Here is a 26004-nt window from a genome sequence, read left to right as displayed (position 1 = left end):
GGCCAATATTTTCCAAAATGACAATTGCTGTAATCATCTAATGTAGACTGTATTTGCTAGTCTTTAAAAAAATATATTCCCCCCCTTTCACAGTGGCGATGGTGTTAGCAAGCAAGTAGCATAGTTTCCACAATCATTTCCTTTTCCTCCTGTGGCTACGTCTCTGTGGCATTAATCACCCCTCATACACCAAAGCATGCCAAAGAAGGCCGAGGCGTGTTTGGACTCATCTGAACCAAGCCCATGAGGCTGTGGCAGGCAGACGCACAGCACACCCTGCCAGTGGCTGAGCACACACTCCTATAAGCCTTTTGCATCTTCTTAGTCTCTGAGGTGTGTTTGCATGTCTGTAAAGCCACAGATAATTTGTGGTGGAACCTTATTTCACTGAAGCTGTGGTTTATCAGTGGCATTACAAAAGACTGGATAATAATGTCCATTTTAGGCCTCTGTAATGGGCTAATAGACCTCATTATAGCGGGCTACAATGGACATTATTATCTACAGTCTTTTGTAATTATACTCCGCTTACCAGTCTATTCAAGCAGCCCCGATGAAAAATAACTATAATAATTCTACAATATACCCATAGGGACTTGTATGTGTATCTGTGGTACTCAGATACTCATACTATATACTATATACTATAAACTCAGATAGTGAGTTTATAGTGACCTTGTTGCACTATTGCAGTATTTTTTTTAATCTCCTCTGCTATCACTATGATAATGATATTCCTATAAGTCATTAATATATGGTTTATAGTTTTGTTATGATATTTTATGAGGGAAAGATATGTGTGTAGCTCAGATAGGATTTAATAGTCATGTTATCAGTATCAACCTTGGTCCATAGGGTCAAATCCAACCGGATCATGCTCTGTTGAAGCACAGAGATTTTCCACTTTCCACAGTACTCCTTAGGCCCTACAGAGAGCAGCAAACCCCCTGGATGACTTGTTTTGAGTCAGACAGCCTGACTGACCAGCCTTTGTGTTTTCTGTCTAAAGAGATGGAACTAAAGAAATGTCATTTTAGATTTCCATTTGATAAATCACTCTGAGGAAAGAGGCCATTTTGGGGTGAATCACTAGATATGATTATGTTAAACAGACAGTGCATGCACACACAAACATCTTTTTTCTAAATTGTACTTTATTTTCTTTAAAGACATATGTTTTAAAACAGCGATTGTAGAGAATAAATAAAGAAACATTATAATGTTTTTTTTTTTAACTTCCATAAGTACATTTATGTAATTAAAAACTCTACAATAAGTGTGTTCATTGTCTTGAAGACCGCAGGAACCCTCTATTTTCTGAAATTAAAAAAAAAAAAAATTGTCACGTCTCCCCCTCATCAATTGGATTACCAAATAAATTAAACGTAAAAAATCAAGATAGAAAAATTCCCAGCCCTTCCTCCCACTATGTCAATGCTAAAAGTAGTGGCAGCAGAGAATCTTAACTTATGAAGTTTTTAGTCCTTTAACTCCATTTTCAACCAATGTATATACAGTGAGAGGAAATCCATTTCTCTTCCAGTTTAATTACCCCATGTTTTTTAATTTACTTTTAAATAATAAAACTAACTCTACATAACAATATTACCAATGGTAATCATACAGAATAGTATTTTCTTTTCTCAATGTTGTCTCCCCTCCCTCCGCGTAGACTGGCCTTCTCTGTTACGCCATAGACGACAAATCACACTATACAGTAGAACCCTGTTCAGTAGAATAACATCAGTGATATGCTTTTTCTTAACATGTAGATCTTGTTGCTGACAATAGAGTATGTACATAATATAAATGAATCCAGCTGTGGAATGGTATGAACTCTGGAGCACTTGACACCTCCAATATTGCGGATGCCGTTTCGGTTGTTTCTGTATTTGTTGTCGTTGATATTACTGTTGTTGACGTTGTTGTTGCTGTTGCTGTTTTTAAGCACATACACGTGATATTGTTTTTGTGAAGTGTTGCTCCTGTGCTATACGGTTGATCAAACAACCAAAAGGCTGGGACATCCCAAGTGGTTTCTTGATTGAACTCTTTACGTTTCCCTGGAGGTGAAGAAGAAGAAGAGAAAAATAAAAAACAGAATATTTTAAACCGGACAACACAGATAAAACACACATACTGAGTTAAGTCTTTGGAAGTGGAGTGGTATCTGCAATACACACTGCTTGCACTGATCCCTCAGGAAAATCTTGATAATCAACTAGTGTCCATGCAACTCAAACAGTGACAACCATACTGCTGCAAGTGTATGCACGTTCTTATGGAATAGTTTCTCATCTCTTTTGGCAGGCAAATTAATTCAGAACATGCACAGTAGGAATTCTGGTAAGTATTTGAGTCTGTACATAACTCACCATTTATTTAAATGCCATTCAAGGAACACAATTCCTTGAATGAGAATTTGTTTAATTTATTCTAATGGCATTCAAGACCATTTCATTCACCAAACTGTAGTATCTGAGGAAAGTAAGATTTGAGATTCACTGTTTTTGGAGTGAATTATACTTATGGAATGCAGGTGGCTGCATAAGAGACATGATGTACTTTTGTGTATTTTATTTTTTTTTCACTTTCTTGGTAACCCAGAATTCCTACAGAGGAATGCAGTTCCTCAGCCAGCAGCACGTGTCACATTAACCATACAGTTTTACCCAAAACCTTCTAGAAAAAGGTTAGTGTCTCACTTGGTACACCACACACACATTTACATACACACAAGTGTTTTTTCTTTTTTTTTTTCAAATCTACTCAACACAAAACACTCGCACAAGAATAAATGCACACGACTTCTCTCTTTTTCTTGCACCCCCACAGACCGACAGACACGCGCACACACAATTATACTATCTTGTCAACCACTTACAGGGATACGTTCGGTACATTTTCAGTCTCACAAAAACCAAACAAAGTTCAGGCACAAAATCACTTGGAGTTGAGTTACAACCAAACAAAAACCCCGCACTCACCGAAACTACTACACCAACCAACTAAACATAGGGGATATGTAAGAATGATAATCATGACAGACAACAAAAAGGAAACTAAGCAAAAGCAAAAAGTCCAAAAGCAAAAAATTCTACTGTATCCATATTTGATGGACTAGAAAATACCAACAGGCTAATTTTGCTCTTAGCAATGCAACTTTTATAGGACTACAAAAAACAGCATGTCATGATAATCAGTTGCTTACAAATTCTGAGGTAAAGTGACAGTTATTGATCAGTGTTTGCAAGGATTAAAACCAGGACAAAATAATAAGAGGAAACTCACAACGCACCAAACACAGTTCATGGTCGCCACAGTAACTCGCCATGCAGTTGAGCATGGTGAATCAAGGCAACGGCCCAAAATAAAAATTGCTAATGGCAACCATCACAGGCAATATCGCCACAGCAACCAACACAGGCCAATTAACTTACAACGCAGTGAGAGGAAGGGGGAGGTTTTAGTGGTTGCTAGGCAACCGTAGCCATAGCGACGCAGTCTCCACGATATATGTATGGACAGGACAGTCTTGAGAGTGGTGTGATGTTTTTTTCAGGAAAAATGGCATATGACACAGCACAAAAACAATAAATGAAAAGTAAAATAAAAATTAATGACGAACAGTAGTTGCGTTCAGCCCTATCACAGAACACTGGTTACATAGTACATTGAATCGTGTAAAATCTACTTTTGAATAATAAACACGCCTGTCACTCAAGCACAGTATTGAGCAAGATAAACGAGGAGCCACATGTAAACAAGACAGGTATCCTCTGATCCTTGTACTGTAATTTGTAATGTATTTCAAACTGGTGCTACTTTTAGAAAGCTGTCACCTCATTCAAGTTAATCTAGGGTTATTGACATGTTCAGTTCCAGCTGAAAGACAGACAATCATTTAAAGACTGAGTTCCTAATTACATCCACTCTGTTTCACTAACTTCCCCCCACATTTCCCTCTGTCTGTCTTGTCTATCAATCCCTCCCCACCCCCCTTCCTGTCTCTCCACTCACCTCCTTTAGTAAGGTCTGTTGGCGTCCTTGGGCCTCTTCAGCTGCACCTTCAGTCTCTTCATGCCGATCTGGAAGCCGTTCATGGCCTGGATGGCAGTCTGGGCGCTGGAGGGGTTGTCAAAGCTCACAAAACCTGAAGAGGAGACAACAGAGGAAAGAATCAAATCAAATTCTTCATGATATGGGGACATTCCCTCTGGAAAAACAGAACAAAATAAACACAGTAAAGCCTGGTGAGTTTTTTGAAAATACTTTATTAAAGCATGTGGTCCTGTATAGCTCAGTGGGAACAACAAATGCCAAAAATGTATGCACTCATGGAACAATAAGGTGCTTTAGATAAAAGCTCATCAAAATGACATATATAAAATTAAAATAGAGCTTTTCCCACATCAGAATGAAAGTATGAAGTCCATAAAAGCCATAAGGCAGCAATAATTGGACATTAACTTTACCATTTTCCATTACCGTCTCTGTGACTCACCGAAGCATTTGCTCTGGTTGGTGGCCCGGTCGACGAAGACCTTTGCGGAGATGACGTTCCCGAAGGGCAGGAACATCTGCAGCATCTCTGAGTCAGTGAACTCCTGCGGCAGGTGGTAGATGAAGATGTTGCAGCCCTCCGGACCTGCAGAGACACGGAGGAGAGACGGATACGATCAGACAAGACGAGACAAGAGGTTAGGGGGCTGACTCAGCCGCACAGTGGGAAAGTGGGAACTGCAATGTGGAGGAAGCACTTGTAGAATAGTAATGCTGACGTACTGCACGTAGAATTTAAATTCAGTTGAAATTATAATTACTGACGTACGCTACAGCATGAGATACTACTCAAAACGATCATCTACAAACACGAATGTAACACCTCTTCATTCTGTTTAGCCTACATGGATTTGTGAGGATGTGATCAAGAGCGCAAAAAAGTAGGAAAAGTCAGTAAACAGTCATTTCCTATTAGAAATGAATGACAGCTGCATGTTAAAAAAAAACTAAAATCTTGAAAAAAAAAATGAGTATATTGTCATCAAAAATCCAAAATAACATCCTTCACTTGGTGAGGACAATTTGAGGGCAAGAGTATAAAGTATCATTCAAAAAAGAAATCATAAAGTTGAATTCAAGAGTGAGACATCTACAGTTTGAAAAAGGTGAAAAACAACAATTGAAAACAATTAGATACTTTTTGAAGCATGTGAGGTTATAATAAGGTAATGATTCTTCTCTAAAACTGATCCACAGTGTTTCGGTTCACAGCTCTTGATTGATTGATTGATTGATTGATTGATTGATTGATTGATTGATTGATTGACTTTATTGGTATAGTACATCCCAGAGGATAACACATAAAAGCGTACTTAAACACTTGTTTCCAACATGGGCCTCGATGGAGAACAAAAAAGAGGAAAAAGCAGGACACAGATCACACATACATGTTACGATAAGCGTACCTTCTCTCTGCTGCAGCTGCTGTGGCTGCTGCGGCTGCTGAGCCACTAGTGTGGGCTGGTGGGGGAACGGCTGTCCCACCAGGCCATAGGCAGCTGGGTAGGTGGCTGATGGGGAGGAGGAACAGGTGAGCGGAGAGGAAAGGTGAGGGAGAGCGAGCCGCAAACTATTACTTTGCTGAAAGAACATCTGACACAATAGGATTCCCACCTACGCATTTGCTTTAACACACGGAAACTGGGACATGATGTTTACTTTGTGATGTATGACTCATTCTATAGCACTGGAGGTTATGTACATAGAGTTTTATTCAAACACTAATGTGCATATTATGAATATGGATGTAAATTCCCTGCGTTATACACGCAGGGTTGGATAGTAATGGAATGCTTGCAAGGGTATAAATACAGAAAGAAATTTAACGGTATTCTGCTACGTTACCTGAAAAATAATGTATTCCGATTACAGACACTTGTGAAAAATTTAAGGATTACTTCTGGGAAGCAGGAAACACAGAAGGCCATTTATATGGTGGCACATGTTGTACATCTTTATAAATGTGGCACAGAATAGAATTTGTGTTTGTATGCCAACTTGAAATCAATTCCCTGAACATTGTAATTTTTCACTTTTTCTTATGTGTACCTCAAATATGACAAAGTAATCTGAAATTAACCAGAACACATTACTGAGTTTAGGTAATCTCAGTTTATTACAGTATTTATGAGGTAACTAAAAACATTTTTACCTACCCAACCCTTCACAAATGTGCGTTATATCGAGTGTTCAGTGTAGTAAAGTGCTGACATACGCTCACTATAATAACAAAATAACATGAAAAAATAGATCATACAATACAAACAATCAAATATACAATTTAGAAAGCTTACCATAGTATAATATAGTATTTAATAATGATTATATATATATTCCTGATCGTTCTAAAGTTTCTTCATCTCCCTCTCCTATTAGTATTATTATTAGTAGTAGTAGAAGTAGTAGTAGTAGTAGTGGTGGCAGTAATACATGTACATAGCAATGTGTAACCATAAATAAATAGCATTTTATTACAGAATTTGCTGCGTCACGTATTGCATTGAAAGACCCGTCCACCACAGTGCGGTGGCCTCACCTGTGTAGTGTTGCATGCCTGTATAAGCCTGCTGCAGGGGGTCCAGGACTGGACTCTGAGCTGTGGCACGGTAAAACACATCGTCACCAACTGCTATACGCCAAAACAAACAAAATGCTAAATGCTATTTGGGGCACATCAACATGCTCCAATTAACATTTGATTCAACCTACTGCTTTCATTTGTTTCATTTCCTCTTTAATCAGACCTTCGCTACTGCACAACAAAGCAGGCAGCCCATGAAATTGAGGAGGACTATTTCATGACAACAGTACAGACATGGTTTACTTCCTAATCTAGCTCCTGTGCAGTATCGTACCTTGATACGCATGAACCCCGTTGGTGTACAGGGCCTCGGTGGCTGACTGTCCATTGGGTGGAGCCGGCACAGAGGGATAGCTGTTCACCGCGATTGGTGGAGGCAGAGCAGGAACGGGTGTGGCTGCGATGGAGGGCGGGGTGCTGGTACCTGCACACATTTTTAAGGCATGTTTGTTTATCATAAAGTCACTTTCTTTCTACTTGAGACTGATGTGAAACGACAGTATAATTAAAAGCAGAAATACAGAATATGGAGCACACATGGTAAGACATAGATAAATATAGGATATCCAGGTATTTGCAGGGTATAGGTAACTCGCTAGTGACGCTACCAGTCTGTCTTAATGCCTGTTAGCATCACCAAGTTATTCATTCTTGCCATCTTACTGTCTTTTCTGCCTTATCTGTAAAAGCTAACATGGCTAACATCATGACAGGCTGAAAAAAACAGTACAAAATAGATGTTTGTTTTTGTCCTCTTAGGTCCACCTGTCTGTGTACATCTACGCCCATATTTCAAGCTGGAAATCTAATCAAGGCGAGCCGCGGCAGACATCTCCGCCTCTCATTACCTGAGGAGGGGGTGATGGATGCGATCGGCGTGGCAATGATGCTGCTGGGGTTGAGGGCGGCGAGCTGCTGCATCTGGACGGCCGCCACCGTGGCAACGGGAGACAGGTAGGCCGACTGGGCCACCAGGGCCTGCTGCTGCACCAGCTAGAGGAGGGAGATGACATGATGGAGGGAGGGAGGGAGGGAGGGGGGTGGAAGATGAAGGAGAGGAGAAGAAGAAAGAGAGACAGAGAGGGTAGAAATAAGGGAGACAGAAAACAGAGAAAGTCACCTCTATTTATCATGTCATGATAGTTACGTGCATGAGGAATTTGAAACGGTGGACCTGTGTATGTGTATATATGTCCGACTGATTGATTGATTGACCGATTGAGTGCAATTCCAATTGAATACCAGGAGATGGAATTTGAATTTGAATTGGAATTGCACCCAGCTCTAAGGAAACAGAATTGGAATTGAATTGGAATGACAGGAAAGAGAGTTTGTCTTGACTTGCTAAACATTATAAATCAAACATTATAAATCAAATAAAAGACAGTTAAACAAATCCATTTAATCATAATGTATGTATAATGATTACATGTTATGCATCAAATACCACCTGGAAGGTACCTTTTAATATTTTATGATATTCAGTATTGATAACATATAACACTACATGTAATCTCAGATATGTGGTAAGAAAAAAAAACAAGAAAAAAACATGGAATTTCACAGAATTTCAACTTCTGTTTTCAGTTGGTTTTTAAAATTCCAATTTCAATTCCAATTCCTCAGTTGAACTGGAATTAATGATTGACCCAAACCCTGCTTGGTGGCCCTGTGTACATGTGTGTGTGTATGTGGTGTGTGGTGTGTGTTGCTCACGGCCTGTGTGTAGGCGTTGTAGGCCCCGAGGTGCAGGGTCATGGGACTGATGACTCCCAGCTGAGAGGCCACCTGCTGCATCCGCCGGATCCCTCGCTCCTTCTCCGAATCGGCGAACTTCACCACCAGGCTGGACGAGGCGCCCTGCAGAGGGAATCGGGGGGAGAAAAAAATCATTACTCCATCCGTCCGTTGATTTTCACGCTGCCGCGGGCCGCGGGAGGGCGAGGCGAGATGGAAACGGATGGAAATATTACGACACAGTTCAGTCTAAAGGTGAAGTTAGGAGAGACAATAGCTCAACAATTTGTCAGCAGTTTGCATCGTTTTAGTTTTCAGCTATTTCCAACATGATATATGAGATAGTGACCAGAAAAAAATAAAGCTCAAATAAAAGAAATACATAAAATATCACAAAAAACTGATTAAAATTGTCTATTTTTTTTGTTATCTGTGTTTCTTTTAATATAGACAATCTAACCCACACTGCAGAATGACCTACAGGAGAATAAAGGGAGGAGGAGATGAGGACATTTCACAAACATTTTGTCCTCTCTTGTGGCTGAAATGTAGTGTGTGTGTGTGTGTGTGTGCGGCTTGTGTAATGTGTGTGTAATGTGTGTGTATGCCTGTGTGGAGGAGGGGGACAGAAAGGAGAAGTGGTGACTATTAGCTGAGTCACCATGTTAAGTGTCTAAATGACTGGGTTTGGAGCAATTGTGTGCGAGTCTGTGTGTGTGTGTGTGTGTGTGTGTGTGCACATGTATGAGTGTGTTTGACTATGTGTGTGACTGTGTGTGTACGTGCAACCGTGGGTGTAACAGTGGGTGTAACTGTGTGTGTTTCTGTGTGTGTGTGTGTGTGTGTGGAGGGGGCTTACTGGTAAAGTACGGCTCCCATGCAGAGCGTTGATGGCGGCCTGGGCTTCTGCATTGCTCTGGTACTTTACAAATGCACAACCTACATGGAATGACACACCATTAAATGCGGCCTCACACGAACACACACACAAGCACCTGCGCCCTTAACACATACACACACACAGCGTGTAGGAACTGCTTCCCTTTAAAAATACATTAAGAGCCATCTTACATCCAATGCTCCATCAGTTACTGTGGCATCATTAAGCATGGTCCACAAAACGTTCATTGCTTCATCAATCACAGCCCGTAAAACCACCAAACGCATCATTAGCCATGACCCATAAAACCTATTGCACCATTAGTCATGCCTCATACAACAAACACAGAGAAATCTAGCATCTATGTTTGAATTGTCACTGGACCTACTTACACGCCGAATATCATTAGCATTGTTGTTACTGACAACGGTAATTTACATTCACGTGATGATAATGTAAAGCTGCTGGAGGCTTCATTCTTAGGCGTCGACTAAAATACAAACATTAAGTAAATTCCACTTTTACTGAAATGTTCTAAATTCAAATTGCAGTAATTTCAAACAGGCTACAGGACAGTTCTGTCAGAGTCTGTGTACTGGAAATTGATGAGTGTGAGGTTTAAGTGCAAACCTGGATTTCCCAAGATCATCTTCGTGCCAAGATAATCATCATTCCATTCACTTACAATGGGCCAAATATGAATTTAATGCCAACAATTTTCATAGGTTTTGGGTAATCCAATTACCCAGGGTAATTTTCTCTCAGTGGAGAGTGTGTGTGGGTGTGTGTATGTTCTTGATGCATGTGTGACATTACCTTTGCTGGTGCCGTCAGGCCCGCGGAGGACCGTGCACTCTTCTATGCTGCCGAACGGCTCGAACATCTTCCTCACATCAGCGTCCGCCTGCTGCTTTCCAAGCATACCCACAAACAGCTTCCTGTCTTCTGAGGGGAAGGAGGTCGCCAAGATGGGGGGGGGGGGGAGAAAAGAGGATAATGTATGGATAATGTGAGAGATCAGGTGAGGGAAAGGGTGGGAACAGTTGTGTTGGGGGACAGGTGATGCCAGCAGAAAGAAGAAAGGGGCAAAAAAGGGGAAAGTGCTATGTCACCATACATACACAAATAGCAGAAATGTAGGTTTGATAGCAAATTATCTACAAGCTACAAACCGGGATGATTCAACATCAATCCTGCTATGCCTCAGAGAACCACCAGAGTGCAGTAACATGGATATTACAATACACAAACAGCATCTGGCGGTGACTCAAATGTTTGTCACCCTCTGTGTTGTCAGAGAAGCAGCTCCGTCTGTCCCCGTCCTTAAGTCCCTAACAAAACAGTACAAACTATAAACCACGTCGCTGTTTCATAGTAACACTCGCAAACGGTGAATATTTGGAGTAGCAGGGGGAGGCTTCGTCCGCAGAGAGAGAAACTGATTTGTGTAGGCGTTGGGGCAGGTGGATTTTCAACCTCAGGATAAGTGAAAGTCATTGTTCAAATTCAGCGGAAGCGGTGTGGCACTCAAGCTGAGACATGACGCATGTAGAGGTTTTGTGTTGAGGCCGTACACAGTGTGTGATGGACAGGTGTAAATAGACTGCAGCAACACATCGATCCAAACAAGTCGTTAAATCTCATACTGAGCCCTAGAATTGTATTTTTCTTAAGACAAGTGACACAATCTACCAGTGGGAAGAGATAATTCAAATTGTTTTGAATGTAGATCAACATTATTTTGATACTGGTGGAGCGATCTGCCTTAATCTAAGATATTGTCACTTGAAAATGAGAAATTATTACTATAATTGTTTTATTTATTCGGTTGTTTTGAGGAAAACAACAATTTTAAGCCTCAGTACTAGACTAAATGACTTGTTAAGATGGACATTTTTGGCAGTGTGTGTGTGTAAAGGTGGCATTTGAACACTGTGAAGGTGTTGTTTGAACAGGTGCTGTGGTTCTGGGTGGGGACAGGTGTCTCTTACCCCCTCTGCCCTCACTGTCTGCCGGCTTCACTTGGATTGGGCGATTCATCTGGAAAAAGAGAGGCCACACGGCACGGTCACTCTACAGTTTCCATACACAACAAGGAAGTGATCAGTCAGTACAACAAAAGCAGGAAAACAGTATTCACACATGAGAAATTAATGGGATTTATACGTCAAAAAGAAAAACCTATGAAACCTTGAAAAAAAACGTGAAATTTTACATAATCAAAATGTGGCCACTGCTGCTTTATTTACATTAACACTTAAATTACAAAAGATTATATTCATATGTATGTAGCCTATGTACACAGTTAGACGTGGGTGTGTATGGCATTAGTGCAGTAACATGACATAATAGTGACGTATGTGTTATGCATGTGTGAATGTTTCTGAATGTGGCGTGTGCATTGTAGTCATGTGACAGGGTGTGATGTGGGGTGACCTGTTCTTTCAAGTGCTGTCTTCCAATCAGCCGCTTCCATTCACCCACTAATTGCTCTCCATTCCTTATTTTTTTTTTTTGCCAACTCTACTGCTGTCTGTGGGAGACACTGATATGTGTGATATTGCATTCACAGTTTGTGCAGCCTATTTCTCTCTTTATTCCCCCCCTCCTCTCTCTCTCTCTCTCTCTCTCTCTCTCTCTCAGAATCACTCTGTTCTAATCCTGCCCTCTATCGTTCCTTCTCCCCCTATCACACAAAACCAGGAAAAGCACACACCCACGCGGGATTGGGGAAGTGATAAGATTAAGAACACTCGCCGGCTAATCTGGATTACAGGAGCACGCGGCATTAGACTAGTGAGAGATTCTGAGCCTGACAGAGAGAGAGAGGGAGAGGCAGAGGAGAGGTAGAGGCTTGGAGAGGAACGAATAAAATCTGAGGAAAAAACAAGAAATAGTGACGAAGGAAGAGAAGGAGAGAACATCTGACAGAGAGAGGGAATTAGGCGACCTTTCCATAATTCATCAAAAGCCAAGCTGCTGAAATGACTTTTTTTTTTTTTTTACTTCTCCACAATTGTCCCCCATTATTTGACAAAATCCCTATATAAAAATGTGCACACATCAGTGCCTCCTCTTTCAAATGTATAGCGCACAGCAGTGAAAAGAAACAGTGGGTACTGAAATAAAGAAAAGGAAGAACAGGAGAAGGGAAAAAGGAGATGGGTGGGATTGAGGGGGATTAAGGGGAGGGAGGGAGTGTATGGAGGGAAGGAGAGAGGCAGGGGGGATGTGTGTGTCGCGGGTGGGTGTGTGTGTGGGGGGGTGGAGGTGTTGGTGGAGGGGGGGTGGAGAACAACAGAGTGACACTCTGTTAACTGTGGCTTAATGAAGGTCTTAATTATGGAGCCGGTGACATTTCAGCCAGTCACTGATCCTCCGCCACTGATTGATCCGCTGTGATCAGTCACCAGGAGACAGTATTGATTGGTGCCGCGGCCACGCTCTGTTGCCAGGACCAGCATGCACAAACACCGGCGTCTCCGCACCACCGCCACCCGTACCACCGGCTGGGGCACCAGCAGCGGCCGGTGCAAAGGGCCCCTGTGTCCCCTCATGGAGAGTGTCCAATTGATTACGCCAATTAATAGGATGACAGAGTGGCTGGAGGAGCAGCATCTCAAAACCATCTTCCAATCAGTCAGCCAAACACAGGCATCTGCCCCTGCAGTCAGTAAATAGTAATTTATGCTTAAATGATGGTGGGGGTTTTGTACTCACACAAATATTCTGCAAAGTTCCTCAATCATGAAATTATATGCTAAATTATTTGATTGCAGTCATTATCTTCACTGGGGCCACATGCCAAAATATAAAATAAATTACACACTCAAGGAACTGTAAGGTGTAACCATTCACCAAATGGCACATGTCATGTTATTATGAAAGGTCCTACTCCAGTATAAAGAAACAAGACAGTTTATCAGGTAATACCATGTTTAATGTATTGCATTCCCTAGGAACTGAAATCGATTATTGCAACAACCTGAAGCCGGTCGTTCAGTATGACATGTTTGAATGATGACTGTAAAAATCCCGGGGCCCATATTTCCCGTAAAGCACTGTTGAATGACAAACAGCGAGGCCGCGGCGGTTGTGATAAGGAGAAGCAGAGCAGATGGCTCAGGAGATTGGAATTAGAATATACAAGAGGGGGAACAGTGAGAAGGGGAGGCCATCAAGGCTGTGCCACTTCAGATCGGCACGGCAACCAGCCCCGCTCCTCTGACGAAGTCTGCGCTCACATTGCCATCGTCATGACAACCCTGTGATGAGAACCCACAGCAGGTAAACAAGGTTGCCCTGAACAACGTGCGGAGGAGAGGGGTGAAAAACAAATGAGGAGGATAAAGGGTACTTCTAGGTCGAAAGATAGCGGGATTAGATGTGCATGTGAAGGGGGGGGGGGGGGGGACAAAGGGAAAGACGCTGAAAACGCAAAAAAAAAACAAAAGGATGAGGGTTCGTGCCTGTTGAATGTTGGCGCTGCCTCGAGAGCAGATGTAGGAGCCGAGAGAAAAATATCTCCCTCTAAGCCTAAACCACTAACACACACTTTACAGTAATTTGCTCTCTCCCCTCCTCCTCCTGCTCCTCCCCTCCCCTTTCCTCTCTCTATCTCTCTTAGGCTTGTTTACAAAAACACAGTCACATACTGTGCACAGACAACACACAGGCAAAACCTGCCCTATCAACAGACCATTTTGCCAGTGTGTTTTTGCCATTTTTTTTTCACTGCAAATACACACAGTGATATTATATACAATCATCCTCCGACTAAATAAACACAAATTGTTCTCACGTAGACACACACACATACATTGTCTGTTCCTGGCAGGCTTTCATGTATACACACTCTCTTGGTCACAGCGACATGAGCACACATCCACACATAGTTAATCTTTCGCTCTGTGATGCCACGGGGGATTTCGCTAGGATTATGAGATATTAAATCCATAGATTATCCAATCAAATCACAGTTCGACCCCTTCCCTATAATGCCTGACCCCATCCCATCAAAATCCATATACACAGACAGGTCGCACTCGCTCCCATGTAAACGCATATAAAACCCACTTTTGATTTACTAAGGCGGGCTAAATGTGTTTTAGATAGAGGGTCGTTCACAGTCGGAGTGTCTATAGCCTTGATAATCACATTTTTCTCCCCTCTCTATTATGAACCACAGAGCAGCTGATAATCTCTATACCCTCCACTCAACCCTGCCATGTTGTTAAGTCTATACCAGGCCGCTGTGTGACGGAGACACATTTCTGTCGCCTGTTTTCTCTCCAATTTCACTCCATTTTGCTTGTCTGCCCTGAAAAGCAGCCACTCTGAATGGTAAATATATCAGCAGAGACCATCTCTCCTGCTCTTTGAAGAACATTTACAGGAGGGAGGTAGGAGAGGGTGGGAGGGGGTGGGGGAGTGGGGTGGGGTGGGGCGGGGGGCACAAAGACAATTTTCCCTCTTCGCCTCCCCTCCGCTCCACCACACAGCGCTGGTCATTGCATCGTGCCGGTTGCCTAGCAACCTGGCATCCCTCGTCCCCGCCGTCTCCAGGCAACGAGACCTGCGACCATAATCAACCTGCCATCCCATCCCCCCCCTCCCCCTCCGCTCCTCTCCTGTCTCCGCTCTGCTCCCTCGCTTCTCCATCCTCATCACAAACGCTCTTACGCTGGGACACACTTGTGAATTCACCCGGGGGAAAGAATCACAGGTGGAAATTGTTATATTCACAGGCATAAACAAAAAAAGCAGAAAGAGATTAATAGACACAGATGAGCGCGAGCTCGCACAAAGAGTTGGAACAAAGCAACAGAGGCAGGGACAAAAGCAGAGATGCACAAGTACGCTCTGTTAATGCTTCTACACACGGATGCACACATGGATGCACACACACACACACAGGCAGACACACAGAGCGAGCCGTGTGGAGAAACTGCACCTTCTCATGTATTCAGCCAGTCACTAAATCAATCAAACACAAAGAGACTGACAGCGTTACGCCTGTACAGTTCAATAATCTGTAATCAATGACCCAGTCTTCAGTGTCAATGCTGTTTCCTAGTCAATCCCCCCTCTGCTTCCAGTGCTTGCTGCCTCCTAGTCATGCACTGCCACAGCATCCGATACTCTCTCTAGTGAGAGGTTGTAAACACTAAGCCAAGAGTTTGAACCTGATGCTCAGCTTTATTGTCAGAAGACAAAAAAAATGAATCTTTCAAAGTGGAGAAACTGAATATCAAATGGTAAATTTATAACAACACTCAAGCATTGACTCTCAATTGTTTCCTCTCTTCCAGCTGTTAAATATTCATGTCAAGTGTTGTTTGACTATACTCAGTGGAGCAGAGGGGGAAAAGAACTGAATCATGGACAGATTTGTGTGTGTGTATGTGTGTGTGTGTGTGTGTGTGTGTGTGTGTGTGTGTGTGTACAGATAGGGTCCATGTCCTAGTTTCGTTTTTTCTTTTATTTGGGCTATGGTTTACTCGCTTTAACTCCACCACACTGCAATCTATGTATAGACACATGCATGCTCATTAGATTTCACACTAGTCCTGTGCCACAGAGTTCAAAGAGCCTAATGAGTTTTAAGGCAACAGCCCCTTTCAACACACACACTCGTGCCCCCACCCCCCCCTGCCGAAACACACAATCTTTCTCTGTAACAGATGTCTGTATTTAAGCTGATAAACGCACTGCCTCAGTGCCACCCCCCCCCCCCTCTGCCCCCACTGTTCATTATGTCAAACTTTCATTCATTTCTTCCTCCCCTCCCCCCACACCCTCGTTTTCTCACACCCCTCCACCCCCTCCACCCCTCTCCCCCCTTTCATTCATCCAATTTCTCTCTAATTCACACCCATTTACCACTCCTATAAATCCAATCTGCATTCATCATCACAGTCTTCTCCAGAGTGACGTACGGAGGCCGGGCCCTTTCCCTCCGCGCTGCCCGTCCTGTAACGTCCCCGTCGCACATTCATATGCATACATATGTAAATGAATAAACGCACCAATGCACACTTAACACCAGATAGATCCATCAAGTGAACGGGCTCCCTCAGAGATGCACTAATCATCGCCGTCGTCCCCCCAACTCACTGACATGAACATATAGGCTACATATGGAGGCCCTGCTTATCTGCTTATTGTCGCCACTCAGATACATGAAATCGCACGTTGGCGGGTTACACGCTCCCGTTCACATCCTAACGCCATATTTTTAGATCACCAGCGAACCGAATCTGAGCATCTATTTTGTGGTTTTGCAGGATTGTCATGATGTTAACCATGAGAGCTTTCACATACTTGTCTCTCTTCAGTGTAAAAAGACTAAAATGCAAAGATCAAATACATTTTTAAGGCTGAAAGAGAGTGCTACGGCTAATAAGTTAATTGTGTCCTAGAAGAACTCAGATGGGCCATGTGTATCTATAGCAGCATGTTTGCTAAAACTTTAAGAGAACAAAATGTGGTATTCCAGTACTGTAATATCATTAACATCATTAACCAAGGAACCACGCCAGATACAAGCTCCTATATCCTGTGTAAAAAGCATCTGGGCCTGTGCTATTATTAGCCTATGCATTTATTTCAGACTATTGATAAAACCCTTCTGTCTGCTCTGTCTGAGTCCTTATGGCTGAGTAAATGTCAGGCTTAGTCAGATGTTCCACTCAAAGAGGGCTCTTTCCTCTCATATGGACAGCTTATACAGAGGGCCTAGCAGCACAGATTTTACTCTCACACACTGTCGATAGCGTACGCAGAAACTTGAGAGAACGGACTTGCTGTCCAAACAAAGATCTCATAAACCAAATCAACTTCAGCCCAGATCTTTGGATGCGTAGAAACACACACACACGTGGGCACGCAAACACATAAGCAAACACATATCTCATACATACACATGCGTGCACACACACACACACACACAAGCACACACCCTTCATTAAACCATGTTAGTGTGAACACCTGCCCTCCCCTCCCCCACTCCCCACTGCACATGCACACACACACACACACAAGCAGACAAACACATACAGCTACATTCTCACTTAAACACAATATCACTACTACACAGTTACAACATTTCAAATGTCAACCCAAGAAGGAAAACATAAAATATTACTATGGTTTTGCTCTAAATGTGGAAATGTGATTCAAGTGAGTGTTTTCTACTGATGTTTCCTAATGAGGGCCAACATATGGCATCTCTACAAAAGCAGATATGAGCTCTAAATCATTTATTTAGAGTTCAAAAGGTAGAAGTTTAGTATCGGAGGTGGTTTGTAAAAAAAATGGCGTGTTTCAATCTGGTATAGTGTGGAAGTTTCTGCCTCTATCGGCCCCATAACAGCTGACCAGCCAGACACATTGGCCTGGCAACAGTACTCAGTTCGCCTGAGATAGTACAGAGATAGACCGATAAGAACAGAGGGGACAAGAGTACAAGATGTCCAAACAGGACAGAATGAGAGTACAGCTCGTGAGCGAACTTCAAGGTTTTTTTTTTTGTTTTGTTTTTTTAATTCTTGGCTTCTTCTCTTCCCATCTCCATGCCCTCACGTTCTCTCAGAGTGAATCTGACAAATTTCTCCTGCTTGTTCCCCCCCCCTCCCAAACTCCGCCATTCTCTCGCTTTCTTCCCTCCCCTTCAGCTGAATGTGTTTTTGACGCCATTTCTCCCCCTCGCACTTAAGAGACGGACTCACTCTCTCACCTGAAATTAAACACAAGACCAGGTGCCACTCCGATGCGACCATCTGTTCACCCCTCCCTCGCTTCCTTTCTTATCTATTTTTCTTTCTTTCTTATTTATTTTTCTTTCTTTCTTTCTTTCTTTCTTTCTTTCTTTCTTTCTTTTCTATTTTTCTTTCTTTCTTTCTTCACCTCTTCCTCAATTCTTTTCACTCCTTCTACAAATGCATTTCACCCTTCCATCTATTGTTAGCGGAAAGACAAAAAAAAATACAAAAAGCAGTTTCCTCTGCAGAGAGAAGAAACGCTAAAAAAACAAAACAGCAGTGCTGAGTGTTAATGACATCCTTCAGCTTTCTCTACATTCAGGTGTGCTCTCATTTGTGCTCTCTCCTCTCAGTCCTATAATTGCTTTCATGTTATTTCTTTTGTATTGCCCCGGCCCTGAGATGCCAAAGTTAATTATTCTTTGGCAGTGCAGGTGCAATTAGATGACAATTACACCGCAGCTGGTAGCAGGGGTGGGAAGCCGTTCTCGTCCGCGTGGGTGTGTGTGTGTGTGAAGGTGTGTGTGTGTGTGAGGGGGTGAGCTAATAAGATGGTTTTCATGTTTTTTGGCAAGGGGGGTAGGGATGGATCGAGGGAACACAGGAGGGTTTAGCTTGTTCCTGGATGCTCGTACAAGGCTTAGAGGTAAGAGGGTCTGGGAAGGAGAGTCACTGGGGAAATGGGCAGGAGAGAGAGGGCTTTAGCTGTGGGGCACCGGCCTGCTGATCCCCTCCGCGGGGTCAGCCAGGTCACACTACTGTCATGCTAATAATGGGATTTCTACTGCTGCTGCCCCTCCACCAACTGTCTCTGTCTCAACAACACCCTGCCTGCTACAGTCAAATACCAGTCACTTGCTCCTTCACTCTCTCAGATGCTATGGTCATGAGCTGGCAGGGGAAAAAAAGCCCAAAAAAAAGAAGTAAACGATGTAGATTTCAACAAAAATAACCCAAAGGAAACCCTTGTTAGCAAAAGAGGAAGCGGACTGAACACCACTGAGTCTGGGAGCACGCTCGTCTCAATAATTCCTTGCCTTGTCGCCTTGTCTCTCATATAGTGTGTTATTATAGAGACGCGGCTGTCATGTCATATTTAGCTCAGTAAATGTCATTTGGCAGCACACCTGCTGCCTGGCTATGCTAATAAAGCTGGGTTTAACTTTGATTAGAATTCAGAGAGAGAGAGAGAGAGGGGGACAGAGAGAGAGAGAGAGAGAAAGGGAGAGCGAATGGAAGAGAAACATCAGAGAGAATAAGAGCTGGCAAAGTCACTCCAGCAGCATGCCTCATAGCTGTCTCTTTCGACCCGTGACATGTAGCGGGATGACTCAGACCTTAACTGGATGGATACGTCTGGATGCATCACATATGAAACATAGGAGGAGAGCAGCCCCTGACCTTTATTGGAGCATATCAGCTAAAGGGGAAGTCAGGCCCACATGTCAAAGTGAGTTGATTTTCCTGTGTCACAGTGCGTGTGTGTGTGTGTGTGTGTGTGTGTGTATTTGTGTGTGTTGTGTGAGTGTGGTGCATTCAGGTAGCATGCCAGTTATTCTGCTCCCTTTATGCATGTGAGCAGTTGAGGATCTCTGGCGACTCGGAAAGACGACGATGATCACTCACCCCTGGTAGCGTCTTCTGCTCATGCAGTGCATTCTGGGCTTTGAGGGCGGACTCACGCGCACAATATGTCAGGAAGGCGCATCCTGGAGACAGAGAGGGGCAGCAGAGATCAGCGTGCTATCAGTATATGTATGTATTTTAAATGTCAGATGCATACACTATTTATAAATGCGTAATGTCGGTGTTGGCGGTGCCTGGTTACTGTAACTTAATCAATAGGCTCTCTAGCCTGAAGGCCAGCAGGCCGAAACATGCTGCTGGAGTTTATTGTTCCATTATGAATTAGATATAGGAGCTTTGACTTTGTTTAAGAGCAGCTGCCTTGGTCAACGTTGCTTTTAATTTTCTAAAAAAAAAAGCCTCTTGCCTCTTACCGGGCCATTATTATTAATAAGAATTTATGCTTGCTTGCCCTGCCTGATGAAATAAAGGAAAACAAAATGAAAATGACAAAAAAATAATACTAATAATAAAATCAACAAATGGCATATAGTTAAATAGTTGTCCATATAGTGTTGGAGATCTATGGGATTATTAGATCCTGAATCCTAATACCTGGAGACTATTCATAGATAAGCGGTCTGAATGACTGTTTAATATCACGCTGTTCGAGCAAAATGTATGCAGTCCCACATAATAGAAAAAGGCCTTCATTAACCTTTAGGGCTCCCACAAATCATGAATATGTAAATGTATGCAGAATAGGTGTTATAGGTGTTAAAAGGACTGATACCACCTGGCCTATATGCCTCACAAATGATTGATAGATTACATGAATTTATAAATCCTTTGTTTTCTACCATCAGATTTGTATTAGAAATGACATTCTCTAGCCTGACAGACTATTATTTAGCTTAGATCACTGTAGCAACCATATTGGGAGGCTTTACTCCATCTGGAATACAGGATATATGTGACATTTTATTCCAAAATAAGAAAGGCCTGTTTACCATTTGAAATGCAGCAGCAGTAGTAGTAATAGTAGATGAAATGATTGATATCACAACATGAAAACAAATTCTGCAGCTTTTTAAAGGATAGTAGGCAACTTAACTTAACATCTTAACATCTGTACAGAGCAAATCCTTTATATTTCAGATATATTGAACAGCCACCATCCTTTATATTTCATAGATATTAAACAATTTCCTTCAGGTATAATGATCATTTTCCAAAATGGATAGTGCAATGTAGCATTTTGATACAGACCTCTTCGTACTGAGGCTATACAAACAAAATCCATGATTAGATTATTTGGATAGGTATGGATACAACCTTTCCACCACCTGTACATAACAGATCTCTCCTTTTCTAGATGAGTGGGGCTTAAAATGGGGTCTGGGGCCCCACAAACGCTTCCTAAAGGGGCTCCAGAGGGTCCCCAGCAAAATGAGGAATATAGTTTCATTTAACTGGAAATTATATCCCAGTTAGAGAATGTATAAGAGCAGCTATTCTAATTTTAGATCTCTTTTTCACCACTGTCTCCCCATATGCAGTCCAGACAGGTTGTACAATGCAATATATACTAAATCAACAACAGAACTCGTCCTATATGGGGGTTCCAGGGAAATCTTATCAAATGGGGGTACAAGAAAACGTTTGAGCCTCCCTTACCTTTGTGCATCCCTGTGTATTTGTCCTTAATCACCGTCAACTCGTAGATCTTCCCGAACTGTTCAAAGATGGGCTTCAGGTCCTTCTCCTCCAAGTTTCGGGGTATCTGCCCGATGAACAGCTTGATTGCGTCGGCCTCCTTCATTGGGAAGTCTGGGGGAGGAGGGACAGAGGAGGCGGTCAGGTGGAGCGGACAGGAGGCAGCGGATGAGATTCAGATGGGATGGTCCAATGACAATGGGTGGCATTGGTACAGACTGAAATAATTTAGTTTCTCGACCCTTACGAAGAAAAGCTATATTTATATAGCTATAGATAGATTTTAGGAAGATACTCTACAGATATCACAGCAAAACTATCATACATATAAATAACATCTTGTAGGAATATTATAATAATGCAATAGGAGATTTAAAAAAAAAAAATGCTTTTTAAGTATGATAAGGCCATTATAAACTCACTGTTGATTACCATAGACACACTAGGCTATAAGTCCCTAAAGGAACACTGTGGTTTTCTGTTAGGGGGCTTAGTATGCAATTAAATACAGATTTTTTTGCACCCTATATTTTATAATACGATTGTAAAATACACTACGGGATTAAATAGTAGTAGGTAATATAAAATTGTGATCTCAGAAGTTTAATATTCTTAGCGTGCCACGGATGTTATCAATCAATAATCATAATTCATCGCTGTAGAGCTAAGACATGGCTAACAAAATCTAGATTAAAAACAAAATTCAATTCATTGCAATAAATAATAGTAAACATAATCCTTTGTTGTAGCCTACTATGCTTCGTGGGTTGAGGCTGCCCATATTGAAGCCCATCCAGTAACGTGACAGTGTCAACACAGACCCCTACGGTCTCTTTGTCAAGACAGGGTGACAACAACAATGACCTGAACATGATTTCACATATTTACCAAAATAAAAAAAGACAAAAAGTCAAATTCATACCTGTGGTTCTGCTCCTGGCAACGAATCGGTGTAATCAGTGGATGCCTTTCTTCTTCCCCCGCTATTATTTAGTTATTAACATTAAATTATTCAATTCATTTGTCTGTGAGAGCCTCTTTGAATCCTATAACAAGTTAGGCCTACCCCCCCTATGGCAACACAAGTAACAAATCCAGCGACGGTCCTTTATCCGGCATGAGCGTGTTTTTCTGGATCTGCTTGTTGGTTTTTTCTGCTCTTTGTTGACAGACCCCCCTATAAATGTCTTTTTCTTTTTTTTAAATCCTCTACAAAAATAAATAAATCTCACAACAGCTCTGTTAAATAAAAGGGGTGTGATGTGCTGAAATTGAGGCTCCCTTCAGTAGACTGGAGGGAATTGGCAATCTGGCTGGTTGTCCTCTCTCTCTCTGTGTGTGTCTCTACTCCTTTGACGTCGTAAGCCGGTGTCTCCCTCCCTGTCCATCTCAGCTCCATCCCTCCCTTGGGTTGTACAAGCCGTGATGTCTGCCGCCAGGGAGCGTCTCCAAACTACCAGCAACGTGACAGACAGTGCTGACAGGAGGGGGGGATTTAAAGCCATTACATAAAACACACCGAGGGTTGAAAACATCCAAGAGTGACGCTGAGAAATTATTATATTTTGTTGCAGGTTGAATAGGTAAAAGAGTTTTGTTGCATAAATACAGGATTTAGCCTTATCCCTGTCTCCTGCACTGTCACAGTACCTTGCTTTCTCCTCTATGTATTTGTTTGTTTGTTTGTTTATTCACTCATGTAAATTGGTTGTCTGTTTTTTATCCAACAATGTATGTATGATGTAAAATGGATTGGTTGAATGATGTGTGTATGATGCGTTTTTAATCATATGCTGATGTTTACTGCTGTTTTCATATACTGTTTCTATGTCTTTAGTGCTGCTGCCATAACATCCAAGACAAATTCCCCCGCTGGGACAATAAAGTTGATCTCATTTTATCTAAATGTGCAGTTATCTGTTTTCTCAAGTGGTCACATTAACAGCTAATTTGGTTTCTACACCACATCCCTTCTTAATTCTGTATAGCTCTGTGAATGGAGCATGGCACAACTGCCAGGGTAAGAGGTTTGATTCCCACTAGAGCCACCCATGCCAAAAACCATAAAATGCATCCATTCATAATGCTGAAAGCCACTTTAGATTAAGCAAATGGTATGTGTTATGTTATGTTAGACATTAGGCAATGAAAACATAAAGGGCCCCACTTCCACAAAATCAAAAACAGGATATAATGGTGCTGGAGCAGGGCAGGAGACATTTTCTTTCAGGGAATAGTCATGTTTTTCGTTTTTCATGCTGCCAGTTCAAAGGCAGACGCTCCCTGACATCAAGGGATGCAAATCCGTCTTTTGTTCTCCGGCGGAGCTGGCCGCGGTGCTGAAATGGTTCTGCACAATTCGTGACTCACGCTTCCAGGGGGGCGATGTTCTTTTCAGGGTGGAAAATGTACATTTTTTCGGTCTGTTCGTAAATGCAGACGCCATAATTTTCCAGGACACACACGCCCTCACTGAAATCTCGGCAGCGAGCGAGCATGTAAACAATGAGCCCACATGACAGCGAGCAGCACACACCCGACATGCGCACACCGCGACACTTCAAAGAGTCACGATCTGTTGGGCTCATGCGATCACTGTAATATCACCATCATGTATTTATTTATTCTAAAAACAACCCAGCCTATAGGCACGAGCCTGTCTGTGGCTTTATATGCAGTTCATGTTTAGCCTTCGCTCCTTCATTCCCAACACTGGAGCAGAATAACTTGTTATCTTGATGGGGAGGCTGCCATCTGCCATCAGTCCCTAAATCCTATCCGCCTTCGACCCTTCAACCCCAATCTACACGCGCGGCTCAAGGACTTAGAGTTCATCTGGCTTTGATCATCTTACAAGTATAAATGGACATATCTGTGCCACGACAACGTCATCTGCCATTTCCATAACTAGTAACATTTTCACTTCTGAACATAACCAACAACGACATCTGGTGACGAGCCACCACATATTATGGCAGTGGTGGTTTTGTTTATGTTTTAAGTGCATCACTTTGTCAGACACAACTGGGGATTTGACTGTCCTTTCAATTTCTGCTGTAAAATAATCGGAGAAAATGGCGATTTGAGTTTCCCGTAATTATTAGGTAATTATCCTACGTATTAAGCTGTAAGGCAATTATCCTACAAATATCCTAAAAAAACAACAACTAATTAAAGTCAGGCAGGGAGTGAAGGTCATCAAGGGTGTTTGCTTGGTCTGTTAGAAACTCTGTTAGAAAACAGCTGCTGGTCATGGCAACTGTTGTCGGATAGGTAAACTGTAAATGAATAGAGACAACAAAAACTTTATTTTGAAATGTGCAAAGTAATATTTTATTGTACCAAAACCACACATTTCACGAAAGATTTACGTATTATTTGGGTGCAAAATGCAAAGTTCATCCTTATTGGGGGGAGAAGGGTTAATATAAATAACTTGGGTTTGAGTGTGTGTATGCAGAGAGAGAGAGAGAGAGAGAGAGAGAGAGAGAGAGAGAGAGAATCAACTGTACATTTGTCTTAATATTGGATAATTGTTTAATCATCCTGGCTGTACTTACTCCCACTGGTCTGCCTCTCAACCTTCCTGCTCTCCTGTGGTTCCTCTCTCTCTCTCTCTCTCTCTCTCTCTCTCTCTCACACACACACACACACACACACACACACACACACACACACACACACACACACACACAAAGACAATATCAACATTTTTCCCCCACATTGTATTGACTTTGAAATCACATTATGTTTTCATTTCCTGCTGGTAAGAGTTTCTGAAGGAAGAAACATAAACAGTAGGGCTTATACTCAACTGCGCAGCTCTCATGTCAAACCACAAAGGGCCTTCACTTCACTTCACTGGGAGTTTCAAAGAGGACACAGCATCGCTCCTTGCATCAGTTAACAAGTGGGAAGAGGTTCACATCACATCAGACACATCAAGGTGAGGCCCCGACTCCCTGAGGATAAAGGTAGAGGGGTGGAAAGAGGAGGGGAAGAACAAGAGCATCAAACAGGGAAGAAGTTAGCAAATTCAGGTGAAAAAAAAACAGTGACAACATAATAATCAAGAAGCTATAATGTCATTATTTCTCAGACAGAAATGCAAGTGTGAGGATAAATGAATAAACATAAAGTAGTAATAAGTAGGACGTTTAATTCGCCCTTGAAACCACGCAAAACGTCAAGAATCCAGAAAAAAATCTTACATAATGTTTGGCTTTCGTGAGTGTTATGGCTGCTGCTAATACAGCAGTCTAATGCAAGTAGATGTTCCGGGAAGATCTACTGACATCTGGCGACGGCGGGCTCACCTGAACCGACTCTACTATTTACAGACACTTTATTCTGTTCACACACAGTCGATCCGCATAATGAATTCCAGTCTAATTTAGGCTATTACGCATAATTATGAGGAATAAACCGAATTGGGTTGTCTAAACTTTCGGATTGTTTATTTCCACTGACTGTTGCCAGTGGATTCTGTCTTTACTAAGTGTATTACATGATCAAATAGATTAAAACGTTTGTTTTTTTTTGCTCTGGTTGAAACAGGAACGCTCGTTTCTCATCTCTGAAAACTGCTACAATAAACAGGACTATTTCATCCATGTGGATTTATTAAAACCACCACTCAGATTAACATTTTACCAATGCAATTAAAACTTAAATGTAAACTTAAAGCCTAATTTGCCACA

The 26004-nt window shown here is 42.2% G+C and overlaps 1 protein-coding gene across 1 annotated transcript; it reads right to left on the bottom strand.

The window, feature by feature from the left end:
- Window positions 1–1284: 1284 nt before the first annotated feature.
- On the bottom strand, window positions 1285–22651 carry LOC139659987 (CUGBP Elav-like family member 3). The gene is made up of 14 exons (XM_071538025.1): window positions 22227–22651; window positions 21266–21418; window positions 19649–19731; window positions 11252–11300; window positions 10077–10205; window positions 9240–9319; window positions 8360–8503; window positions 7492–7636; window positions 6918–7067; window positions 6599–6658; window positions 5469–5573; window positions 4505–4648; window positions 4021–4153; window positions 1285–2063 (listed from the first exon to the last, which is right to left on the bottom strand). Exons 2-13 carry the CDS (start codon window positions 21408–21410, stop codon window positions 4026–4028), a joined length of 1362 nt encoding a protein of 453 aa, XP_071394126.1. The 5' UTR covers window positions 21411–21418; window positions 22227–22651; the 3' UTR covers window positions 1285–2063; window positions 4021–4025.
- Between the last annotated feature and the right edge of the window lie 3353 nt (window positions 22652–26004).

Source organism: Centroberyx affinis, unplaced genomic scaffold, assembly GCF_046629955.1.
Source record: "Centroberyx affinis isolate AG114_WGS23_722 - 3 ecotype Tasmania unplaced genomic scaffold, CSIRO-AGI_Caff_v1 ptg003185l_1, whole genome shotgun sequence".
Classification (NCBI taxonomy): Eukaryota; Metazoa; Chordata; class Actinopteri; order Beryciformes; family Berycidae; genus Centroberyx; species Centroberyx affinis.
This window is presented reverse-complemented; position numbering and strand designations above follow the sequence as displayed.